General features: G+C 34.5%; 1 protein-coding gene and 1 long non-coding RNA gene across 22 annotated transcripts in view; both read left to right on the top strand.

Annotated features, from left to right (window-relative positions):
- The window catches only part of LOC134546323 (bromodomain-containing protein 3-like), a 363,730-nt gene that overhangs the window by 203,583 nt on the left and 138,627 nt on the right, over window positions 1–21,520 (top strand). For all 21 annotated transcript variants that reach the window (XM_063389071.1, XM_063389068.1, XM_063389079.1 and 18 more), the window contains 2 exons: window positions 2,197–2,313; window positions 3,138–3,269. In XM_063389071.1, the coding sequence (XP_063245141.1) occupies window positions 2,197–2,313; window positions 3,138–3,269 (249 nt within the window). The remainder of the gene's footprint in view (window positions 1–2,196; window positions 2,314–3,137; window positions 3,270–21,520) is intronic.
- The window catches only part of LOC134546325 (uncharacterized), a 44,342-nt gene continuing 26,099 nt past the window's right edge, over window positions 3,278–21,520 (top strand). Inside the window, exon 1 of the long non-coding RNA XR_010079136.1 lies at window positions 3,278–21,288. This is a non-coding gene — a long non-coding RNA (uncharacterized LOC134546325). The remainder of the gene's footprint in view (window positions 21,289–21,520) is intronic.

The raw sequence follows: 21,520 nt of genomic DNA, 5'->3' as shown, positions 1-21,520 counted from the left end.
GATATGGGTTTATTTTATTGCGGTGTGGTTAGATTAATAAGGCATTTGTCCAATTAATTTCAAAATGTATCCAATTAATATTGCTTTATTATTTAAAACGTTATAGCGAATGGAAGCTTTAACTGGTACATCAAGCATTAACTCATAAATTTAATTATCATGAGCTGTTACAGCAAGTTTCCAAACTATTTTAAATTGTATTGCCAATTTTTTTTGCTTACAGTATATAAATACATCAAATAATAATAATGTATCTATGAAAATGTCAAAAGGATTTTGACTTAATTAAATGGTGGGCCAAAAATGTAATCCACTGCAAATGTTATCTTGTTAAGTCACTTATCAATCATCAATTATCTTGTTCACTTACTTAGTAATTTCAATAATAGTCTTTACAAATAACTTTCTCTCATTGTTATGAAAAACAGAAATTATTTATAGGTTTCGGAGATTACATTTCTCACTATAAATTATGTAGGCTATATATTCCAGTAACATGTATGACTTGTCAATACTCTTTTAAATGTTTACAGGATATTTCTTGTGCGTGATGCGAGTGCAATATTTTAGCCTGTGTGTCTGAACTTTTGTGCTATAAGGGCAGAAACTTTCCTTTATAATAAATGCATATGCTCACATTGCATGTGATTGTAGAGTATTTTGAGATGAGTGTAATATTATGATTAAAGAAAATCATTTAAGCTATATAGCCAGGTAACTTACTTGAAAGTAGGAATAATAATAGCTTAATTAAGACATTTTAAAAATGTTTAGAAAAATGCCAGTAGGGTTATATAACAATTACTGATTTGCTAGTTTTTAACCTATTAATTATGTATGTCTGAAACAATTACTTTGTAACATTTTTTTGTGCTGACTCATTGCTGGCTATGCAACGGGTGCCTCATCATCCTGACAATGTGACTGCTCATAGTGATTCATCTTTAGGGGAGTGGATAAAACAGCCCTAGTTTTGTGGATTCAAGTATAATTTCCATTGAACATTCACGCCAGTATTTCAGCAAGACTGTTAAGATAAGAAAATGCTAATTAATTTCATTCTACACTTTGATTCGGAAAGATTTTTAATATTTGAAGTTTTTAACGTTGAGGTTATGTTTTTTGCCGTACTACACTTTTCGCCTGTTCCTTCTTTGAGAGAGGTATCAAATGTAGCATAGGTCTCCTAAATATGCACAACAGTCGTGAACATGGTTCCATTCACTAAACTCACTTTTATATCCATCTGCTGTCTGGGATTAGATGGGAAAGCTTGTGCCAGGCTTGCTTCTTCCATAAGTTGTGGACTTGGCCGTATTGCTTCTTCAGCACTCGGAAAATTGGAAAAATTCTGGGAATCCTATAGTTTACGCAGTTTTCCCACGAGACGTAGTTTCCATCCAATTGCTCCTCTTTAATTTTTCAGACACTACATTTTGTTAGGGCACCTAACGAAGAATTGTGACATCAGTACCAAGCATCAATTAGAGCAACTGAAACCAGATATAACCCACGTAGTGTGGCTGTTATAAACATATCCTTGAATAAATATTTGTTCCTTGTGTTAACCATCGGAGTTTTGAATCAGTGTTTAATAACAGTGAAATAGAGCAGATACAAATTACTTCAAAGGTCTGCATTCATCATTACAGAACATTGAGAAATGACTAAATTGTACGTATTATAGAATCTTAACATAAAAATATTACTCATGACAAACTTATAACAGAAGACCGTAAATATGTCTGTTAAATCACTGTAAGATATTTTTTCACTAAGTTGCTTGAATATTTATTCTGTTATGAGATAATAGAAACTGAATAATTTAAGCTCTGTTTCAGAACCACACACACAGAGTTGACATTTACTAACAAAGCACTTTTATTCTGTATTAATGTGTTTTCTCATATGTACATGCATGTAAATTTTAGTTAGAATTTCTGTATTATTTTTATGTTTACCAGTAACTTTAAATGCTTTGTTTTAATGTACAGTTAAGTTGATTTTGTTTCATTGCTATTATTGGATTAATGGTTTGTAGGGGGTAAAGTTTGTGTAGTGCAATCATAACCGCTGCTATTTATTAGTTTCTTTTATAAGTTGCGTAACATATTTGGTATGCATTTAGTTGTATTTCTTCCTCTGATTTGCCTTTTATTTCCCTATAAAAGTAATAGCTGCTCTTGTATTTTTTAGACAAGAAAGTGTCCGGAAAATCTAAAGATGAACAAATGGCAGAGAAAAAGCAGGAATTGGAAAAAAGGCTGCAAGATGTGTCAGGGCAGCTAGCAGTTAAAAAACCTACAAAAAAGGGTAAGTTTCAATTGTGCAATATCAGTGTTACCATTTTAATTAATTAGTGTGTACTTGTTGATGTGTATTTTTATTTTAAGTCCTGTTCTGTTTAAATGTGTGGGCCATGAAAACTAGAATAATTTTTTAGGGTAAAGTCACTTCAATCTTACCATTAATGATCTTATGACTACCTTGATTTTACAGTAGAGTGACACTAATCTGTAATAATAGGGACTAAGACCTGTTTGGATTACTATATTTTCGGATTAGCCAAATAACTGACGTAAAGCAACAGCGTGCAGTAAAGTACATCTGGGTTATAATTAAGATATCATGTAACACAACCTGTAACACTTTTAAAAAATACAAAATCACTAAACATGTTGATAATTGGGTCAAGATATAAAAAATAATTTTTAAAATACCAAATAATTCAATGTTTTATTAATTTTCACCCTAAACTCTTTTGGACTAGCCAGATTTTCAGATTAGCGGGACACCGCTGTATTTATAACCCCCTTTATTATTAGATTTTTGGATTTAGCAAATATTCTTGACCACTAGATTGTCCCGAATCTGAATACTATATGACTTAAAAAAATTTATATATCACCTACCCCTGGATTTTATAATGTATTTTGTATGCACTCTATTTAAAGCATATTTTGTTCTTCATTGGTTTTAAGGCTTGTTATTATGAGAGGATGTATTGTATCTATTGTAGTAGAATCTAGGAAGTTGAAAGCTAATAACGTAATACCATTTCAAAGATGCCCTGTCTTTGGAATTCATTTTGGTTTCCTTGTGTAGATATTCTCACTTGAAGTAATTGTATTTTCCAGAGGATAGTAAGTCGGTGGATGTGGTGGAGAGGAGTTCGCGGCTTTCAGCCTCCAGCTCCAGCAGCTCTGACTCTGACTCCAGTAGTTCCAGCCTGTCCAGCAGTTCATCTGACTCCAGCGACTCTGAAGCAGGTTAGAAACTCTCTCTTCCCTTGCTGTGTTATCTGATGGCACTACTTTAACAGCCTGCACACATGATGTTAGATAGTGTTAGTGGCTAAAGATTATATTGCCATCTCATGTGCTAAATGATAGTTGAAATTCAGTATATTTACTCATATTGTTAACTTTTTTATCTGTCTTCCTGTAGACAATGTCAACAATAGACTTATGTGGCTGTCTGTAGGTGACAAAAAAAAATGTGGGTGTCACTTTGTATGTAATAAATACCACTTGTGTTATTTGTTACAATACAGATGTTTAGTCTAGCTATTTTCAACAGCTTAGTATATCAATGACTTGGATGACAATTATTTTCTAGTTCCCAAATTATTAATTAACTTAATAAACGAATGGTAGTCAGATAGGATATAAAAAATTTAGCCTGCTGATGTGATTTCATAGTTGTTTTATTTTAAAAAGGTTTTTTTTTTAAGGCCCTGTCACACTGTCAAATATATTGTATCCAATAAATTGGACAACAAAATTTGAAGGGTGATTTTGGATGAAATACGTCTTCAAATATATTGTATTCAATATTATTTGACGAGCAATGTAAAATATATTTGAAGTCATTTCACACTATCAATTTTCTTTGAGTGAGCTCGTTTTACCAAACATTCTGTAGAGAACTGTAAATGACAGTACTATTTAGAATCAAAAACAAATTTTGGGTCAAGGAACGCAGGATTTTTTAAGTAGGTTATATTCCAATTTAGGTATATTGTGATCATACACAGTTTAAAATTTATGTTTTCCAGGTGTTTGCAATGCCTGCATTAAGAGCATCAAAGTGTTTCAAAAGCTGTAGCTGTAATTGCAATTGTAGCAAGTCTCAGTAAACTAGAAGAGAAATCTAAGAAAAGGAAACGCAGATGGTGGACGAGACAGTGGATACTTTCCCGGCAAACAAATTGTGTTTTACCCCTTTTTGTCATGAACTTCGATAAGAAGATGCCGATTCATTTCCGAACTATGTAATAATGGATTCTGAAAGTTTTGATCTTCTTCTTTCAATTGTGGAGTCTCGCATTGCAAAGAAGGATACTCATTTGTGCCAGTCTATACCAGCAAAGCAGAGGCTGGCAGTTACATTAAGATTTTTGGCGACAGGGGAATCATTTAAGTCCCTTATGTTCTCTACAAGTATTCCACACAACACCATCTCAAAATTTTTACCTGAAATTTGTAGTGCAATTTATAGTGCTCTTCAAAAACAATATTTAAAGGTATGTTTAGTAAGAATAAAACATATAATTAAATGTAAATATAAGTTGGCATATCCCTTCTAATTCCCGCTTATTTTCTCACCCAACTAGCTGCTGTTGTATGGACACTTTCACTTGTATTTCATCAAAATTGTTCCTATACTTTAAAGTGAATGTGTTAATTTTTGCTGTGTTTAGAAATTGGCAATTTTGTTTTATTTTGAATTAAGTGTATTTACTGTTACAAACCTCAACCTGAGCCTTTAAGCTAACTTCACCTCAGTCACATTAACTCTTTAAAATAATTTTTTAACGAGATATTAGACCAGGTATGCTTGTTTCGTACAGCCTGGGAAGTATAGGCTTACTGACAAGGATCTGCTACACAAATATTTACATTCACGAAAAATGATATTACTTTCAAAACTTAAATAATAATAATTGAACACGTAGGCAGAATTTTAATATTTCTAGGCCTTTCTTGCAAATCACCAGAGCTACTTGCTTACTCAGAGATGCTGCTTTAACATAAGTCAGTACCATCTATTGTCAGGAAATTATGAGTCTATATTCCAGAAAATTCCAGACAATACTTACAGAGTAGCAGCTATTGTGAAATAAGAACAATGACTTATAAGAAAGATTGATTGGGTAAGCCAAAATAATTTTAGTTACATTAAGTCTCTGAATTGAAATATTTTAAAATTTATTTTAGATGTTATTAATTTGGATTTGTAGGTAAAAGTTCCGAAATGCATATCCTAGTTTTGATACCTCATTCCTGATGGCACATTTTGTACGCAATGCTTGCTGTTTTAATTTAGTGTATCAACAATACCTGAACATAAGCAAAACTGGTATAGCAATCAAATAATGATCGTAAGTTGAATAGACGATGTTTTCTGGTTTAAGGACTATAATATTCCAAAACAACAGTAACTTCTTTTAGTCAAATATATTAACCTGCACTTCCGTACATACAGATTCAATTGGAGGAAAATATACAATAACAATTATTGCAGTAGGAAATAAAATAGTATTAATTCAATTACTGCATTTATTTCCCATTCGCCATTGCTGATATTTAAACTATTACGCTTCGGAAACGGAAACAAAAGCGGCCGCTTTATTTTAGATAACTCTGATTGGCTGATCCCATCCAACATCCAACATATTTTAGAACCAGTCCTATACGTAAAATATTTGAAGGAAACTCTAGACATTCAATCTCTCAAATAAACATGGCTGCGATAGTGACGTTTAACGTGACGTCACAACCCTTAAAGATATTGGATCCAACATATTGGAAGGTGTTGGAAGCTAAAATTTGACAGTGTGACAGGACCATTACTATGCTAGTAGACATATGTATTCCATAATTGGACATGGATGTGTATGTAAAACAAAACAACATAGCTACTTTAAAGCATGTGTATTCAATAGGTTTTATTTTTTGAAATGTTTTAATAATAAGTAGAGATGTACGAACCTGCAAATTTTTAAGTCGAGTCGAATTTTACAATAATTATTTCGAGTCGATTTGAGTCGAGTTTGTAGATCATAAATTCAAGTCGAGTCGATTCGAGTCTGAATTTTTATTTGAATCTTTGACACTTAAGTCGAGCTTGAATATTTGCACTTTATTGCTAAGAGTCCTTAGATGTATGTCTTGTTATATCATGGCCCACTTAATCAAATATATTTAAAATACAAGTATTAATACAAATAATTCATTTAGGTTAAATTCTTAACTGATATAATACAATTCAATAATTGCGGTTTAGAGCATAGAATAAAAGTATTTTCGGAATTTTTAAATTTTATTTAACAAATATCGCCCAACTGTGAAAATTAAAAAATTCGATATCTCCTAAAGTATTTGGAATTTCTTATATCCGCCGGCTTTAATGAAAAGAGGAATTTAAAGAGCATATAATAAAAGTATTTTCAGATTTAAACATTTTTTTTTTTCGAAAATACCGCTCAACTACATATTTACCTTATTTTGAACCGAACGAGTTATCTGCGGCCTGTAGCATTCACGAGTCAATAAAAAACATTGAATATAATTTAGACTTGTTGGCGCGAAGGTTAGGGTTTCACACAATCATTAGAACATTTTTGAAAACTTTCACTTATGGGAAGTGTAAGGCCGTGCTACAACTGGCGCAACATTACAATAAACGTTCCCATAACAAATATAATACATTTAAAGATTATTGCTACAACACTAACGCCGTTATGTTGCCGGCCAATCGCAAGCTGGCACTTCCAACCAATACATGCTTTTGTATTTGTATTGAATAGTTACACTTTATAAAATACTTTATACTTCATAATTAATTTTAACTTGCCACTTAACTTGGATAGCAAACAATTATACAAAACGCAATCTCGCCGAACGTAATATTGTAAACAAACACGGAAAAAAAATCATGTTCGCCAACCAATACTTCCTAAAATTAGTCGAGCAAAGTTTTTTTAAATGCCATTTCGTGATTGGTGGCGTATCAGTCGCAAACATGCGCACAAATATAACGCTACCGTTAATTTATTATTGTAACGTTGCGCCGATTGTAGCACGGATTTACTAAAAAAAAAGTAATATTTCTGCCGATATTATGATTATAAAATTTAATTCGTGTTTTGTTTATTAAAAATGTGTTCGTCTTCTTTGCTATGTGGTTACACATGTTAAGTTGGCAATATGTAAAACTAAAATATAAATAATATGGCCGATTGTCGTCATTGTTGGTAAGTACGTGTTTCGGTCGTACGTACGTAATTTTTAGTGTCGGCCGAAGTCACGTAAGGAGATATTAAGAATTTATTGTAATTCAATTTTATTATATTTTATCATAGAGTTTTACCCAAATTTCCTTTCGAGTTTCGCCCCGTCGAGTAAAATAAACTCGAATTCCGAGCCGAGCCGAGCTGATGCTACTCGCTCGACTCGACTCGAATTTTCGAGTCTCGGCCCATCACTAATAATAAGTCCTTATCATTCTCACCTGTTTACAGAAAACATATGGTCTGCTATATGCTACAATAGAAACACATGTTTACAAACCAGGGATTAATAATTTCCGTATTAACATATTTTTTACTTGTGCCATCACTTTCCCGCTCTAATTCCGGAGCATTTCCAGCAAATTAAATTGCAAACAGCGCTGCATTTAATAGCATACCATCAGGAAAAAGTTTATTCTGATCACTCAAAGTTGAAAGTGAATATTGCAAAGCTTATTTATTATACGTTATTGAGTGTGGCCATGGCAGCTTTGTTTGGCATTTTAACTATCTTCATTTACAGTTTTTTTTGTGCTACTTTAAATCATACGACCATATACCAAATCCACATCTTTGGTGACACATGCATGAAAAATTATGTTGAAACAAAATGGTGTCTTTCTGTTTTATATCTTTCCTCTTTAAACTTTAATATATTATTAGGGATAGTGATTTATCATTTTTGCGAAATAGATGCGAAAATATGCTAAATTATATTTTTTCCGCTATAAAATGCGAAATCACGGTAAAAAACATAGATTCGTCTTCACTCTACACAATTTTTTTACCGATTGTATTTCGTTTCAGTTCATTATCATAAGAAACCATCATTTTATGGCGTATTCAGCACAAATATCTTATTGTCACGTCATTCACAAACTATTGTTTGTAAATATTGAATGAAGAATGGCCATCCGTGCCTCGCGATTGTAAACAAAGCAAAGAACAACTAGCTGGAAGATTGTCCGTCTTCTTGCAGAGTACAAGTTTTTAGGCCACCATATTACGACATCTCTTTTTTCACCGCGCTGTAATGCTTCGGGATCTTTCAAGTCGAGCCTTGGGTTGGTAGAGTTCTTTTTTTATTCTTATTCACCACGGAATACAAACATATTAAGCTTCATCATCACTCTCATCCACCATTGTTATCCATAGAGTAAAAAAAACAAAACAAAAAGAAAACACATCTGGCCATACCAACCTTCACAAACTAAATTCTCTACACAAATAAAAATACCTTCCAGGTAAAAATATAACACATCAAAAAACCCTTAGCCCGGGAGTGCAAACACTTTACAGCGCTAACAATTGTAAGTCCCATTTTCTGGCTGTGTTTCACGTGAAAGCCATGTTCTTGTGAAGTTTGTGGAAGGTGGTGTGTTTACAAATACGTGCATACTCGTGAATGTGTTGTATACTGTTATTTCTCGTGGTAAAAATGGGACGAAACTTAATTTCCATTCGCGATCGCATAAATGAATACAAAAGTGAACAGTTCTATGAAAGTGATACAAATATTTTAATGTGCAATCGCTGTCTGGAGTGAAAAAAAAAAAGAGGTACTTGAAAAGCACATTAAAACTGAGGGACATCAGGCTGCAAAAAAAAAAAGATTCACCAAGAAATCGGATAAAGAAAAAAAGTCGGTAAAACGGCAAGCAACGGTTTCTGGCATGATCGAAAACCAAAAGAAGGTGAAAATTGAAAAAAGAGTTTTAATAACGTTATTTGTGCACTCAACATCAACTATGGCCATGAACACTGCTAAAAAATATTTATTGTAATTTTAAGGGCTCGGTTCACTCCCATGCTAGCCGAATGGCGGGATAGGGATTTACAGGTTAAACTTAAATGCACGCGATTCCGTCAGTTATTGTAATAGAAAACTAAAACAAGCACCAAATTGTAGATATTATAAGCATACAGGTTTCTACGAGAACAATTTTAATTTAATTTAAGTTTTTAAGTTTGATATTGTAAAATTAAGTTTTAATTTTGTCACAATTATCAGTCAGTTTGTTCTACCCCCTTAATCATCTCGTAACAACGTTGGTCATATCTAAATCTCACGAAAAGTTCTTGGCTTTGGCAATGTATCTGGTTAAATATACAAGCAACACTAAATTTTTTAAATTAATATTTTGGAATTGCCTGATGTATAGGCTGCAATGCACGCTGGTAATATGACGTGCTCCGCCGGCGGCGGACAAGAGATAAGGCCGCGTGGAATGAGAGAATAACGGCGTAGTTGCCACTTCATCTATCTCCCCCTCATCCACCCCTTACCTTTAGCTGTCACGCGACAGTAAACCCGCACTTCAAGTGATTTTGTTCCTCGGTTCAATTCTCCAGTTGCTACGCTACAGCCATGGGAAGAAATTGGCGTAAGTGTTACAAGATCTCGCGACCTTTATCTCACAGTAGAAAGTCCATGAAAAATCGAATGAAGCTTCTTCTAGCATCTAAACGTCAAAGTAAATGGTATATATTTATATGATGCAACAATTATTTTAAGAAAATTTATTTGTAACCTTTTTACAGCTGGTAAAGTAAGATGAGGCGATGTTGTAATCAGCATAACAAAAGCGTAACGCTTACAGGGTAACTAACTATCAGCAGTGTCGTATTCGAAGGAGGATAGGGGAACGGGGTTCAGGAGTGAGGTGCTCAATGAAATTTTTGCATTATAGCACACTCGCTTAATTGAATACTTGCGCATTTGTCTACTTGCTCACTTGCATACTTGCACACAATCCACACATTCGTAGACATTATTATTCCCCTATCACTTACATATATTGATACATCACTTCTAACGCGCATAGCGGCCACTCGTCCATATGATTTTTATGGGTTTTATGGCTAGAGTATGCTTTTGAAATCAACACAGTCAGTACAGTATATAATTCTGTAGTGAACAACCGGATTAGGGCTAAAGGTTTCCAGCGGGAAATGAATATATATTTCATTCGTAAAATGTTTTTATTGGCCTTATAGGTTGTGTACGGTACATGCAGCCTTACAAGAAAAACAATACACATTTTAAAGTTTTATTATTTTGCCTGCCTATAAATTCAGCAAGCCTTTTTAAAAGATTGCAAGCAATACAGTTTAAATGTGCAACATGAAATGAACACTCTATGCGATATTCCCCAGTATTATTTCAGGTGACCGTAGCTGAAGTCGCTATGTACCTTTGGAAGGAATTTGGATCAGAATTTCGGGTGTGCCATGAATTTAGTTAAAATTATATAATTTTTTTATATAATTTATTTGTCCATCCGCCCCGGACTGGCAGACGTAAAGAGCGAGCGTTGAAAAGCAACAATTTCACAAGAAACTATCTAAGCTTAATTACTGCATAAAAATGCGATGAAACTATTTAAACTATCAAAAAACCTACGGACGTCTAAATCTGGATCAGAGATTTTGAAATAAATTTTAGGCATTAGTAATAAAGATTCCCCCTGGCCTTCGCGGCCATTGTCTTGCATTTATTGGCCAATAAATTTAGGCATTAGTGTTCCTAAGATTAGGTAGTTGATACGCCGAGCCGTAACAAACCCGCCGGCACACGGGAACCTGTAAAATAAAATAAGATATCAAAGTTTTTAAAACTAGTCAGTGCTGAAATTAATGGAGTTGAAATATTGGATGTTTTAAAATGAATATTACTAAGTAGGATATTAATACATTGTTATCAGTTAAACAATTTCTTACTTACAAGAGAATGTTATACTATCATCATGCCAATGACTACAATATTATAATACGCACAATGTTATTATGTTACTCTTTTTATAACATGGTTGTATTTGATTTGAACAACAGGAAAAAATAATTTTTCCTTACAAACTATATTTACGAAATTGTAGTAATTCGACAGGCCCTTGAAAATAATTTTGATATGGTAGCCATTGATTAGGCCTATGTTAAACAAAGTTAATTGTAAGTTAATTCAGATGGTTCATGAGGCTGGAACATATATATATCTATATATATACAGATATATATATAAATTACATTTAGGTTTATGTAGTAAAGTGGTCAGTTAGTACCTGCAATTACGTTTATTTTCTCCCATAATCTTCAGTATAATTTGCGCCAAACTTCTTAGCGGGCGAATTTTCGCGATGTTGTGCATTACCACATCAAAGAACTTCTGACTCAATGTCCAGTCGTTATCTTGGTAATAGTCTGCTTACAGCCGAGCTGTTAGCAATTTTAGCTACGGTGAACAGTGCTTTTCTGAGGACCATTGAGTGAGCAACTAGATGGATGTGTCGTTGTGACATTGCTTGGACAGTTATTGTAGCAGCGATTTTTTTTACCTCTTAATTTATGAATATATATATTCAAAATACTGAACATTTAAATGACATGTAAAGCAAGTTAAATAGAACAACTCATTTAATATTGTAAATAGATAGGTAAACTGAATATTTCCATCTTATATTTCAGACTGTTAAATAAAATAATAAATGTTGTTTATTACATCCACAGCGCACGCTGTTCACCATGTATTTGAAAAAGATAAACATGAACGAACTATTTAACTGATAGAATTAGTTTATGAACATTTTATAATGTGCCTGAGCATTTAAAATCTACATGTATTCTAAATTTTATTCTTCAGGTCAGATCAGTGCAAATAACTATTTACCCCAAAAAAGAACATATATTCAAGCTGGCGCATACAAAATACAACTGCAATACATATTAGAGCTGAAAGAGTTGAGGAAATTAGCTAAAAAGCTAAAATAGAATTAAATAGAGCTGGAAAAAAGTGTGAATTAAGAATTCGTGTGAAGCTATTTCATTTTTATCTGGGAACCACAACTTCTTAATTATTTTTTTATACTCAGGAAAAAAACACTACAAAATAGTTACTTTTATTTTTAAGAAGTAGAGAAATGTTCATTATAGCTGTAGGTTCTCACTGTGTTTTTTAAGGTCTTGTGTGTTTCGGCATAGTAGTGGGAAAACCTCGACAGAAAAGTAATAATATAAAGATACGCGAGGACTGATTGCCACATCATTATTATCGTTACACTATTCGTCTTGCTATTTTAATACATGAAATAACTAAACAATTATAAATATTTAACTAAGGCTATTTATATGTACATCTCAGTAAGTTTTTTAAAGGAAACCTGCTACGGAAAATGTTAACATAATAGGGCTAGTATACATCTTACATTATTACGATGCGGAAATTAAGATTTACTTTAAATGCACTTAAATGAATCGTTCTTGTCTCCAGTGATAATTACGATGTGAACAAACTTTTTATGAATAATTTTAGTTTTCATACAGAATATTCTCCATTGTCATTCTCAACATAAGAACAAAATATAGCATGTTATCCTGAGCATTCATTAATAATAAAGTCTTTAAGTAAAATCAGAACTAATAATCATTTTAAAAAAAGTTTGTTTTTTTAAGCCCTAAAAACGTTTAATAAGATGATAGGATTATACAATATCGAGGTTTTGTAGCGATACATTTCATTAACATATGACCATTTTGCATCATTACACGTCTTTGTCTGAAAACAATATTTCCGAATCAAATGCCAAATCATAACTGTGTAGTAAGCATGCTTTCTTAACAATAGTCATGTATTTAACATTAAGTTAAAATATGTATTTGTACTAATTTCTTATTTTATTATTGTTAAGCACATTTTATTCTTATTTTTATTTTACAGTTCGGCTGTTTGTGAAGATTTTAATGAGCATTTACCAAACCTCATTGTTGAAAACAGCCAAATTGAGAGTTCTTCATGGATAAATTTACAAGGAAACAGGATATTCAGACCCTCATATGTAATACCATATTTATTAAAACTACAAGGAAAGCACACAAGACAGTGCACTGCAGGAACCATTCAGTTCAAAAAATTAATTCGTCATGGTCTTTAGAATATTTATTTCCTATTACTTTTAACTGATAATAATGTATTCTTTATGGGACTTACTCAAGTTAAACATGGATATTGATTATTTACTACGTAGCTTCACAAAATTAGTGGGTAACGTTTATTAATTGAGTAGCTACCATATAGTACGATTTTGAAATGAACTCAAAACTAGAGAGTAAAGTAAGGAAGACTGCAGTACTTGTGCAATTAATTAATCACAGTTGTGGCCTTATTTGTATCACTGTGGATTGTGTTCACGAATTTTCCAGTATTTCTTATACTGACCCCACTTCCAGCCTCCTGATCCCGAAGTAACTACAGCGACACAGGTAGAAGATTTATCTTGATTCTGAAGTGCAGACCGATTCAGGCCTCTTACAATTCTTAGAAAACAACTTAAAACTATTAGCACAATTATTATATTTTGACGTTACAACGTCTAATAAATCGATGAACGCCGGCTGCACGCACGAAAAAGTGTCCCACTACGGATGTGTCCTGTTTGCTCATTGTACGCATGCGTAGCATCTCTCTTCATGCTCATTGTAGGGCCTACGCATGCAGGGCATCTCTCTTCCACTCGATTGGAACAACCATCGATTTGACTTTTCAATCATATTTTCGTAGTTTGAATTATTAATATTATGTAATTTAACGATCGTCCACCGATTTTCAGCACAATCGGTACGGTTATTTAAAAGTAATGTTGAATATTCAAATACGTTTTGAACAAAAAATGGTGTTTTACAGTTACACATAATAATTCAAATTACACCCGGGATCTTTTGCACAGTGTTTTAAAAAATATTGTAACACATTATAAATAAGTTTGGTGTGTTTGGGATGCGTATTTGTTATAAAATCGGGTTATAAAAATGAAATAATATTATTCCCCTACCGTGAACAAAATTTTTATAAATATGTATATAACAACTGAAACTATCGTTATGAAGTATGGCCCCGTGACCGTGCGGTCAGCAAGGCTAACTTCCATTCCGAAGGAAGTCGGTTCGAACTCGGCAGCTGCGAATTTTTTTTGTACTTGTAAAAATAAATACGGCACACGCAACATTTCAAAAGTAATAAATATATTTGAATTAATGAATGCAAATTAAAGTAAATTTATTAATTAAATTGTACTTTTCATTTCACTCCTTTGTATCCATACAAAATAGTGATAATTCAATAAAAATGATTCAATTTTATTCATAAATGTATGCAGAGGTAGATTTTATCATACAAAAGACAGAAAAATAAAAAAAAATCTTCCTCAAAGAATATAATATTTTTAATGCCTAAATGGTTTGGTTGCAAAAACCTATTACAGCTCAGTCTCAGGCCGAATATGATATTTACTTTTCTTCTGGATCAATCATTTCATCAATGTTTTGTTATGACGTTGTTACGTTAAACTATCGTCCGTAAACCGACTTTACAGACAACCAATTTTTCGTTCTGTTTTTTTTTTTAAGGAAGCTGTAACTGGATTTATTGTAATATGAGACTAAATCAAATTCTGTGATTGAATTTAGGTTTTGTAATCAGTGAAATGTATGATGTTTGAAAAATTGAAATATTTATCACGGTAAATCTTTATATTTACTTACCTAAATTTGTGTAACATTACAACACTGACTAGAGTTTATATGTTTGGAATGCCAATTTTTTACTTAGCATAAAGCTAAGTGTAATTAATACATCATATTTGATATAAATAGTAGACAAATCGGTTGTGATACTTCAAATAATCACAAACCAAAATCCCACCATGGAGAAATATATATATATATTTTTTTTACGATCTACATTGTAACTCTACAAGTTTACCTGGGAAACTAAATATTGCTTGAGTTTCATCGAATACCTATAACAAAATCATTATACATCTTTGGTGTGGTCGTACATAGACCTTTCAGGGGTTTCCCCCCCTTTTCTTTGTTGACCCGGCGCTCTTAGCCATAAGGCCCTGCCGCCCCGGGCCCCCACGGGCGTGGATATGTTTGCGACATATACGCAATCGGAAAAGCCGCTAGACCTCCGGCTATGCACAGAGGCTGAGGCATGTCCACCACCTCGGCCCCCTGCTCGCTCAGCTCACCTCAGCCCCTGGAGCAGCACTGCTGGCGCCTACATCACACTGGGACCCCTCAATCACCCAGTGGAGGCCGTCCCGGTGTTGTCGTACAGTAGTGTCTCGCTTATCCGACATAAACGGGTCAGCAGAAAGTCGGATAGTTAAAATGTCGGATTAATAGGAAATTGCTAATAAAAACATTATAAAAGTAAAAATTTGCTAATGTTTTAAACATTTCAAACCTAATAAACATTTTTACAACCAAAAAATAACAAAAAATATCTGGCTGAATAATAAGTTGCAGTACCTAGGGTCGGGATCAACAAAAATTATTATGACAAATTGTCGTTTATGTTTCCGATAGAATAGTTTTTATTTTTGAGATGTCGGATAATACGAAATGTTGGATAAGAAAAGGTCGGATGAACGTGACATTTCGGTTTTTGATTATTTGTGCTTAATTCAGTCATATTCATTTAGTAAGAAAATTAAAGTAGGTAATGAAAATAAATCATAACATTGCGTGGTTAAGTTTATATCAATCATTTATTGGAATTAAATAAAACCTACATGTGTAGTTCCGATGCGAGTGGTAAAGTCTCTGTTTTCAATGAGTAGAATTCGTGATTTTCCGGAGGTTCAAAGTACAGGAGGTGCGTTTGGGCGTTATTTATTTAATACCTAAATTATTTCTAAAAATACTAAATTGTTTACATTGTATTATGTTAATATAAAGCAGTGTTTACGTTTACAGTAGTCAAATGTCAAGTTTCCTTTCGAATGACTGTGAAAAACGGGGAGGTTTATCGCAGCAATGAAGGAAATATTTTTGTGTCCAATATAAGTTATAAGCCGAGGCTCCAGATTGTAAGGATATCAAGGCAATAGCGGGCTACATATATATTGGGTGAAAAATATTGGGTCAAGTAAAGTATTGCATTAAATGTTCTGAACATTTATAACCCGGAACCACGAGATGAAAATAAACTGTAGAAAAAATGCTAAAATGTCGTTTATTTATTATTAATTCTGCTTGCGTTTTGTAACATATTGTCCCAGCCTAATCAAAACGCGAGTCAATAGGCCTCAAATATATAAAAAAAAAATATTGGTAAAAAAGTATTAGCCTGGATTAGTATATATTGCACTGAATAATTTATGTTTGTCACACAGCATATTCTTTTCAATCCAGTGTTAAATTAATACGGTACAATTTCAAATTTATATAAATATAGTAACATTTGAAACACACAAACGGTACGTATTTTGCTGAATGTATCAAATATTTATTGTAAAACCGATTGGAAGATGATATCAGGAAACTAAAAAAAAAGTTACGTTAACTTATCAAAATATTGTTTGCCAAAATCGAAACCATTGAAATAAATATATATATATATATATATATATATATATATATGTCCTTTATGGAAATAACTTTAAACTGAGCATACACAAAAAAATAATTCTGTTTCAATTATTAGGATTTTGCCCTTAGTTCAGTGTTTTTTTTTATTTGAATATAATTTTGTAGGTAATATTCTATTTAACTTTTCCTTAATCGTACCAGACTGCCTTTCCCACCAGCCGGCCAAATGGTCCACGGACTGCTATTCAATATATCCATGGTTAAACCAGCAAGCAAATAGCACAAGCCGCCAATTTGGGCCCATTCGGAAGCAGAAGGCACTGCCTAGCTGCCCTCGGATAGCTAGCAGAGCGACCGCGGAACCGCCTGTCTTCGGTAGCCCATAGCCCTTGGTGCGAGCGTCACGTGTCAGATAACGCTTGGCAACACCGCGTTGTAATTATCGTGTTTCCCCCGATTCTACCCGGATGACAGCGGCGCCCGGGAAGAATATATGTCTGTGATAACGAGTGTTCAACTGATCGTGACTACTAGCGCTCTCCAGCGGGACAGAATCACAACCGTGACCTTGAACCGAGCCCTTAAGTATTCAATTTATTGTACTCATAAGTGCTAAAAAGTTCTTTGGAAACCTGCCAAGATAGGCTATCTTTGTAGTTGTGGTAGATCTTTATTTCTGTGGTTGTTAATAATTAATATGTGTATTATTTAATGCTTTTTAAAAATATACTTTTCTTCGGTAATGTAAAATGAGATAATTGGCTAAATCTTGTTTTTAAAAATGCTACAAAATGCTAAATGTTATTATTTTAAATGCTATAAATCACCATCTCTATATATTATGCATGTAAGTAGATGTAAATGCGGTTGTTACGTAAATAAGCTATGGATTACTGGGCACTTATTAAAATTAGTTTATTTACCAATGTAACAAATTCTGTAAATATTGTCTTATTGTACATTCAGTGACAATCGTTTTACTACAATAGAAATGTTTTGTAATTACAGTTTGCAGAATTGAACTTTCAAGCATTGCAATGGACATGCTTGTAACTTTTTCTGTTCCCGAGCGTAAACAATTGATTAAAAGTTTACTTATTTGTTTAATTAATTTGTTTACGACAAAAATCTGAAATCAATTAAATTTTAACTTTCGAATATGCATAAAATCCAAAAAAATAATGGTTTAAGAAAATTTCACCACAATAATGTGGACATTTTGAGATGCTTTAATATGCACATTTCTTGTCCAAGAACTAGAGTTCATGTTCATTTTTAAACATAATCGTGGAAAACCGTAAGACTGGGTGTATTTATTGTTTTCACCTTGTGAAGTAATGTAGTTCTCATTATTGTAAAACAAAATAATATACAGTAGAACCCCGATTATCCGCGACTCGATCATCCGATTCGCGGATTAAACGCGATTTATGTCCATCAAGTCCAATTTTTTAGTTACATATAACCAATGATTCAAAATGTATGTAAATGTTAAAATACTTTGCAAAATGTATGTTGGTCAAAGTACTTTGACTCAGTTATGTTTATATACACAGAAAGTTTAAAAAAAAAAATACTAGTACATACATACATATGTACATAATATTTTTGTGTTCCATGTTACGTGAATAGATTATACACTGGTGCGCGATTCCACGTCCGCATGACCGGACTGTACACTCCCGCGCGCAGCACGGCGCCGTGCCACAGAGATTACCCGGCGCATGGAGACAGTCCATTCCATTAGTGTACGTTGTTGAAGCGTCAAGGTGGTGATAATTTTATGTATTGCAACAGTGATCTGCATTCCGACGGATTATACCGTTGTGTTGTGCGGAAGTGTTGAGCGCAACATTTCATCATGTCATCAAATGAACAGAAAAGAAAGCGAGTGGTACTGTCCATCGACAGCAAAACAAAAATTATAGAAAGATTTCAGAGTGGAGAAACGATTGCAAACTTGCGACTGAGTTTAATGTCGGTAACACAACAGTGCGCGACATCATAAAAAATCGCGAAAAAATTCTTCAGTTTGCTTCACAGGCTGACACTTCAAGTGGATTAAATAAACGCAAGACGATGAACGAATCCACATTTAGCAGCTTGGACACTTGTTTGTTTGAATGGTTTCAACAGAAAAGGTCGGAGGGTGTAGCATTAAGTGGCGTAATTTTATCACAGCAGACGTAATTTTTTTTAAAAAAACTAGGCTTGACAGAAGAACCATTTTCCTGTTATATTACTTCTCCGTTATTGTATGAGCACCGACTGTACGGAAGTGTGTGTGTTGCAACTAGTGCTTGGCACTAGGGATGGTCGGGTATCCGAAATTTCGGGCAGTGTTTCGGGTATCAAGTATACCCGAAATTCCGGGCGGGTATTTCAGTGCCCGAAAATATCGGGCACCTTGGAAAACGGCAATACCGCACGGCGCAAGTAAACAAAGCTTCTTTTTTTTTGGAACGCGCGGCAGCTGCAGGAACATGCCACGCCGCCGCCGTCCCGGCACCTGCCGGTGAAGTGAGTGTGTGTGAGAGATAAGATAAAGAAGGTGCCCGGTCAGCAAGTGTGTTTGTGGGAGGGGGAGACAGATATAAGAGAGCTAGCCCTGCAGCAAGCGGAAGTGGTCAAGGTCAACATTTACCGTTACTCTCGCTGGCTGACTAACGATGCAGCTGGTCGCCCGCCTCTCTCTCTCTCTCACACACACACACACACACACACACACACACACACGCGCGCGCGCTTACGTACGGCGGATGCTCACTGCTCAATAGTCACAAAGTAGTGTTCAAGGCCGGTGGATCTGCTTGCTGTGTGCGAGAAGGATTATAAGCTGACTTTAATTACACACATTGTAGTTGCGTGGCATTTACAGAAAGTGGTTGTGAATTGTTTCTATTTAATTCATGTCATTATTTTACCAAAATGGATACCAGTGGAAGTGTAGGTCAAACAATCAACAGTGACAATGAACCTTCAAGCAGCTACCCAAACACAATTTAGTTAATAAGCACTTTATTTCCAAGATTAATATGCACTCTATTTTTTAGTTTAATGTTTAACTTTCATATCAGTGCGGTATAGTAAATAAATAAAAACAGTTCAGGTTTGTCAATGCAAACTTAAGTACGACTATTTTATGTTCAAAATTTATTTCATTAACTGATTTTGATGCCCGACCGAGATTGCCCGAGCCCGAAAATTTTGGACAATTACCCGCCCGAGCCCGCCCGAAGTCAAATTTCTCTGCCCGACCATGCCTACTTGGCACGCAAGATAAATTCAGATTATCACTTGCTGACGCGGCACAGTGATACGACGGTGTTTGTTTATTTCAAAACTCAGCTAGTTCCTGAGATTAGGGTCGTTATAGAGAGGTGGTCGTTATAAGATTTCCGACCCATCTGCAACACTAAGTCATAATAGGCCGTTTTTGCACTAATTCCACGTTCAGCAAACTAAAATAAAAAATCTAACATTTTAAATTCACATAAATAAAGGGGGATAAAAACACCGTGAATTATACGAGACAGAGACACCGTTTCAAAACCATCAAATCAAGTCTCAATGCACTGGTATGAAAAATCTTATCTCGAAAAGAATTTTGAAGGCAGTCGTTCTGTAAAACAATAACCAGCCCGATGGTGTTACTGACAACAGAGCAATGAGCGAAGTGTGGCAGCGTCGCTTACGGGCGATGAAAAGAATGCGTGACCTTGGCAGCTATCAGCTGTCTTGGGCCCTCGGACTGGCGGGCGGCTAGTCACACACCTTGGTGCAACAACGACTCGCGTGCCCACGTCTCCGCACACGAAAGACTTAAAAACCACTGCTGCCCAGCACTAAGCAGTCCGCTTCTATGTCAACAACGCACACGCACACAAAGCATGTGTATATATGTAATCTCCGAATGTCCACAGATGGCTGTCTGTGGGCTAATGACCTTTGAGGCAAGCATAACTCGGTTAACCGCGATTTTCGATTATCCGACTCACTCGTCCCCTTCATTAACACGGATAATCGGGGTTCTACTGTATAAGCATATCTTACATTATGTGGGTGTATATGCTTCTTATTGTTTCATCATAGTGAGATAAAAAAAAATATGTTTTCCTGCTTTTTATATATGTTTGTCCTGGCCCCTTGTAATATGTAAAAAAAATTGTTTCTTTCTACTTACTATATGTAAACTACAGTAGAATCCCTCCCGAACGACCCCCCTCTGGAACGACTATTCCGTAAGAACGACCAGTTTTCGAGGAAGCGTGAAAAAATTCGGAAAAAAAAAGAGTAAAATTGGATGAAAAACAAGTGTGCTACACACTATGTACGGCGCTGCGCGTCACGTTTTTCTTGGTGAGCGCTGTACTGTTGGCAGGCGCACGCATGGCTAAAAATAGATACCACCCCTCCAGAGTCCAGACTGGCCACCCTAGCGATAACGGTAAACAGTGGTGCGCATGCGCATTTCTGTTGCCGTCTCGATCCCGTGTCTTTGGCTTGTGGCTTGTTAGTGTGATTTTGCTCGCTGGTGGATACGCTTCTTTTGCTTGTTGATTCGGATATTTCTTGGTTTTTATTATTGTTGACGACTTATTACGCTTTGTTTCTTGGACGCCGATTTGGTTAGTTGTTTGATTTTGTGAATTTTGTATATTGTTGACGACACACGCATTTGTTTTTGGATTTTGATTTGGTAAAATTATTGGCTTGATTCTATGAACGATCGTTGATGACACACGCAGTTTTACACGGATTTTGATTTTTTTTTTTTGGGATTTTTGTTTCGCATTTGTGAAAATGAGTGCCAAGCGAAATACACTTTCGCTAATGAGAAAAAATATGAGATCATCCAGC

The sequence above is a fragment of the Bacillus rossius genome, chromosome 1, assembly GCF_032445375.1.
Source record: "Bacillus rossius redtenbacheri isolate Brsri chromosome 1, Brsri_v3, whole genome shotgun sequence".
NCBI classification, from domain to species: Eukaryota; Metazoa; Arthropoda; class Insecta; order Phasmatodea; family Bacillidae; genus Bacillus; species Bacillus rossius.
This window is presented reverse-complemented; position numbering and strand designations above follow the sequence as displayed.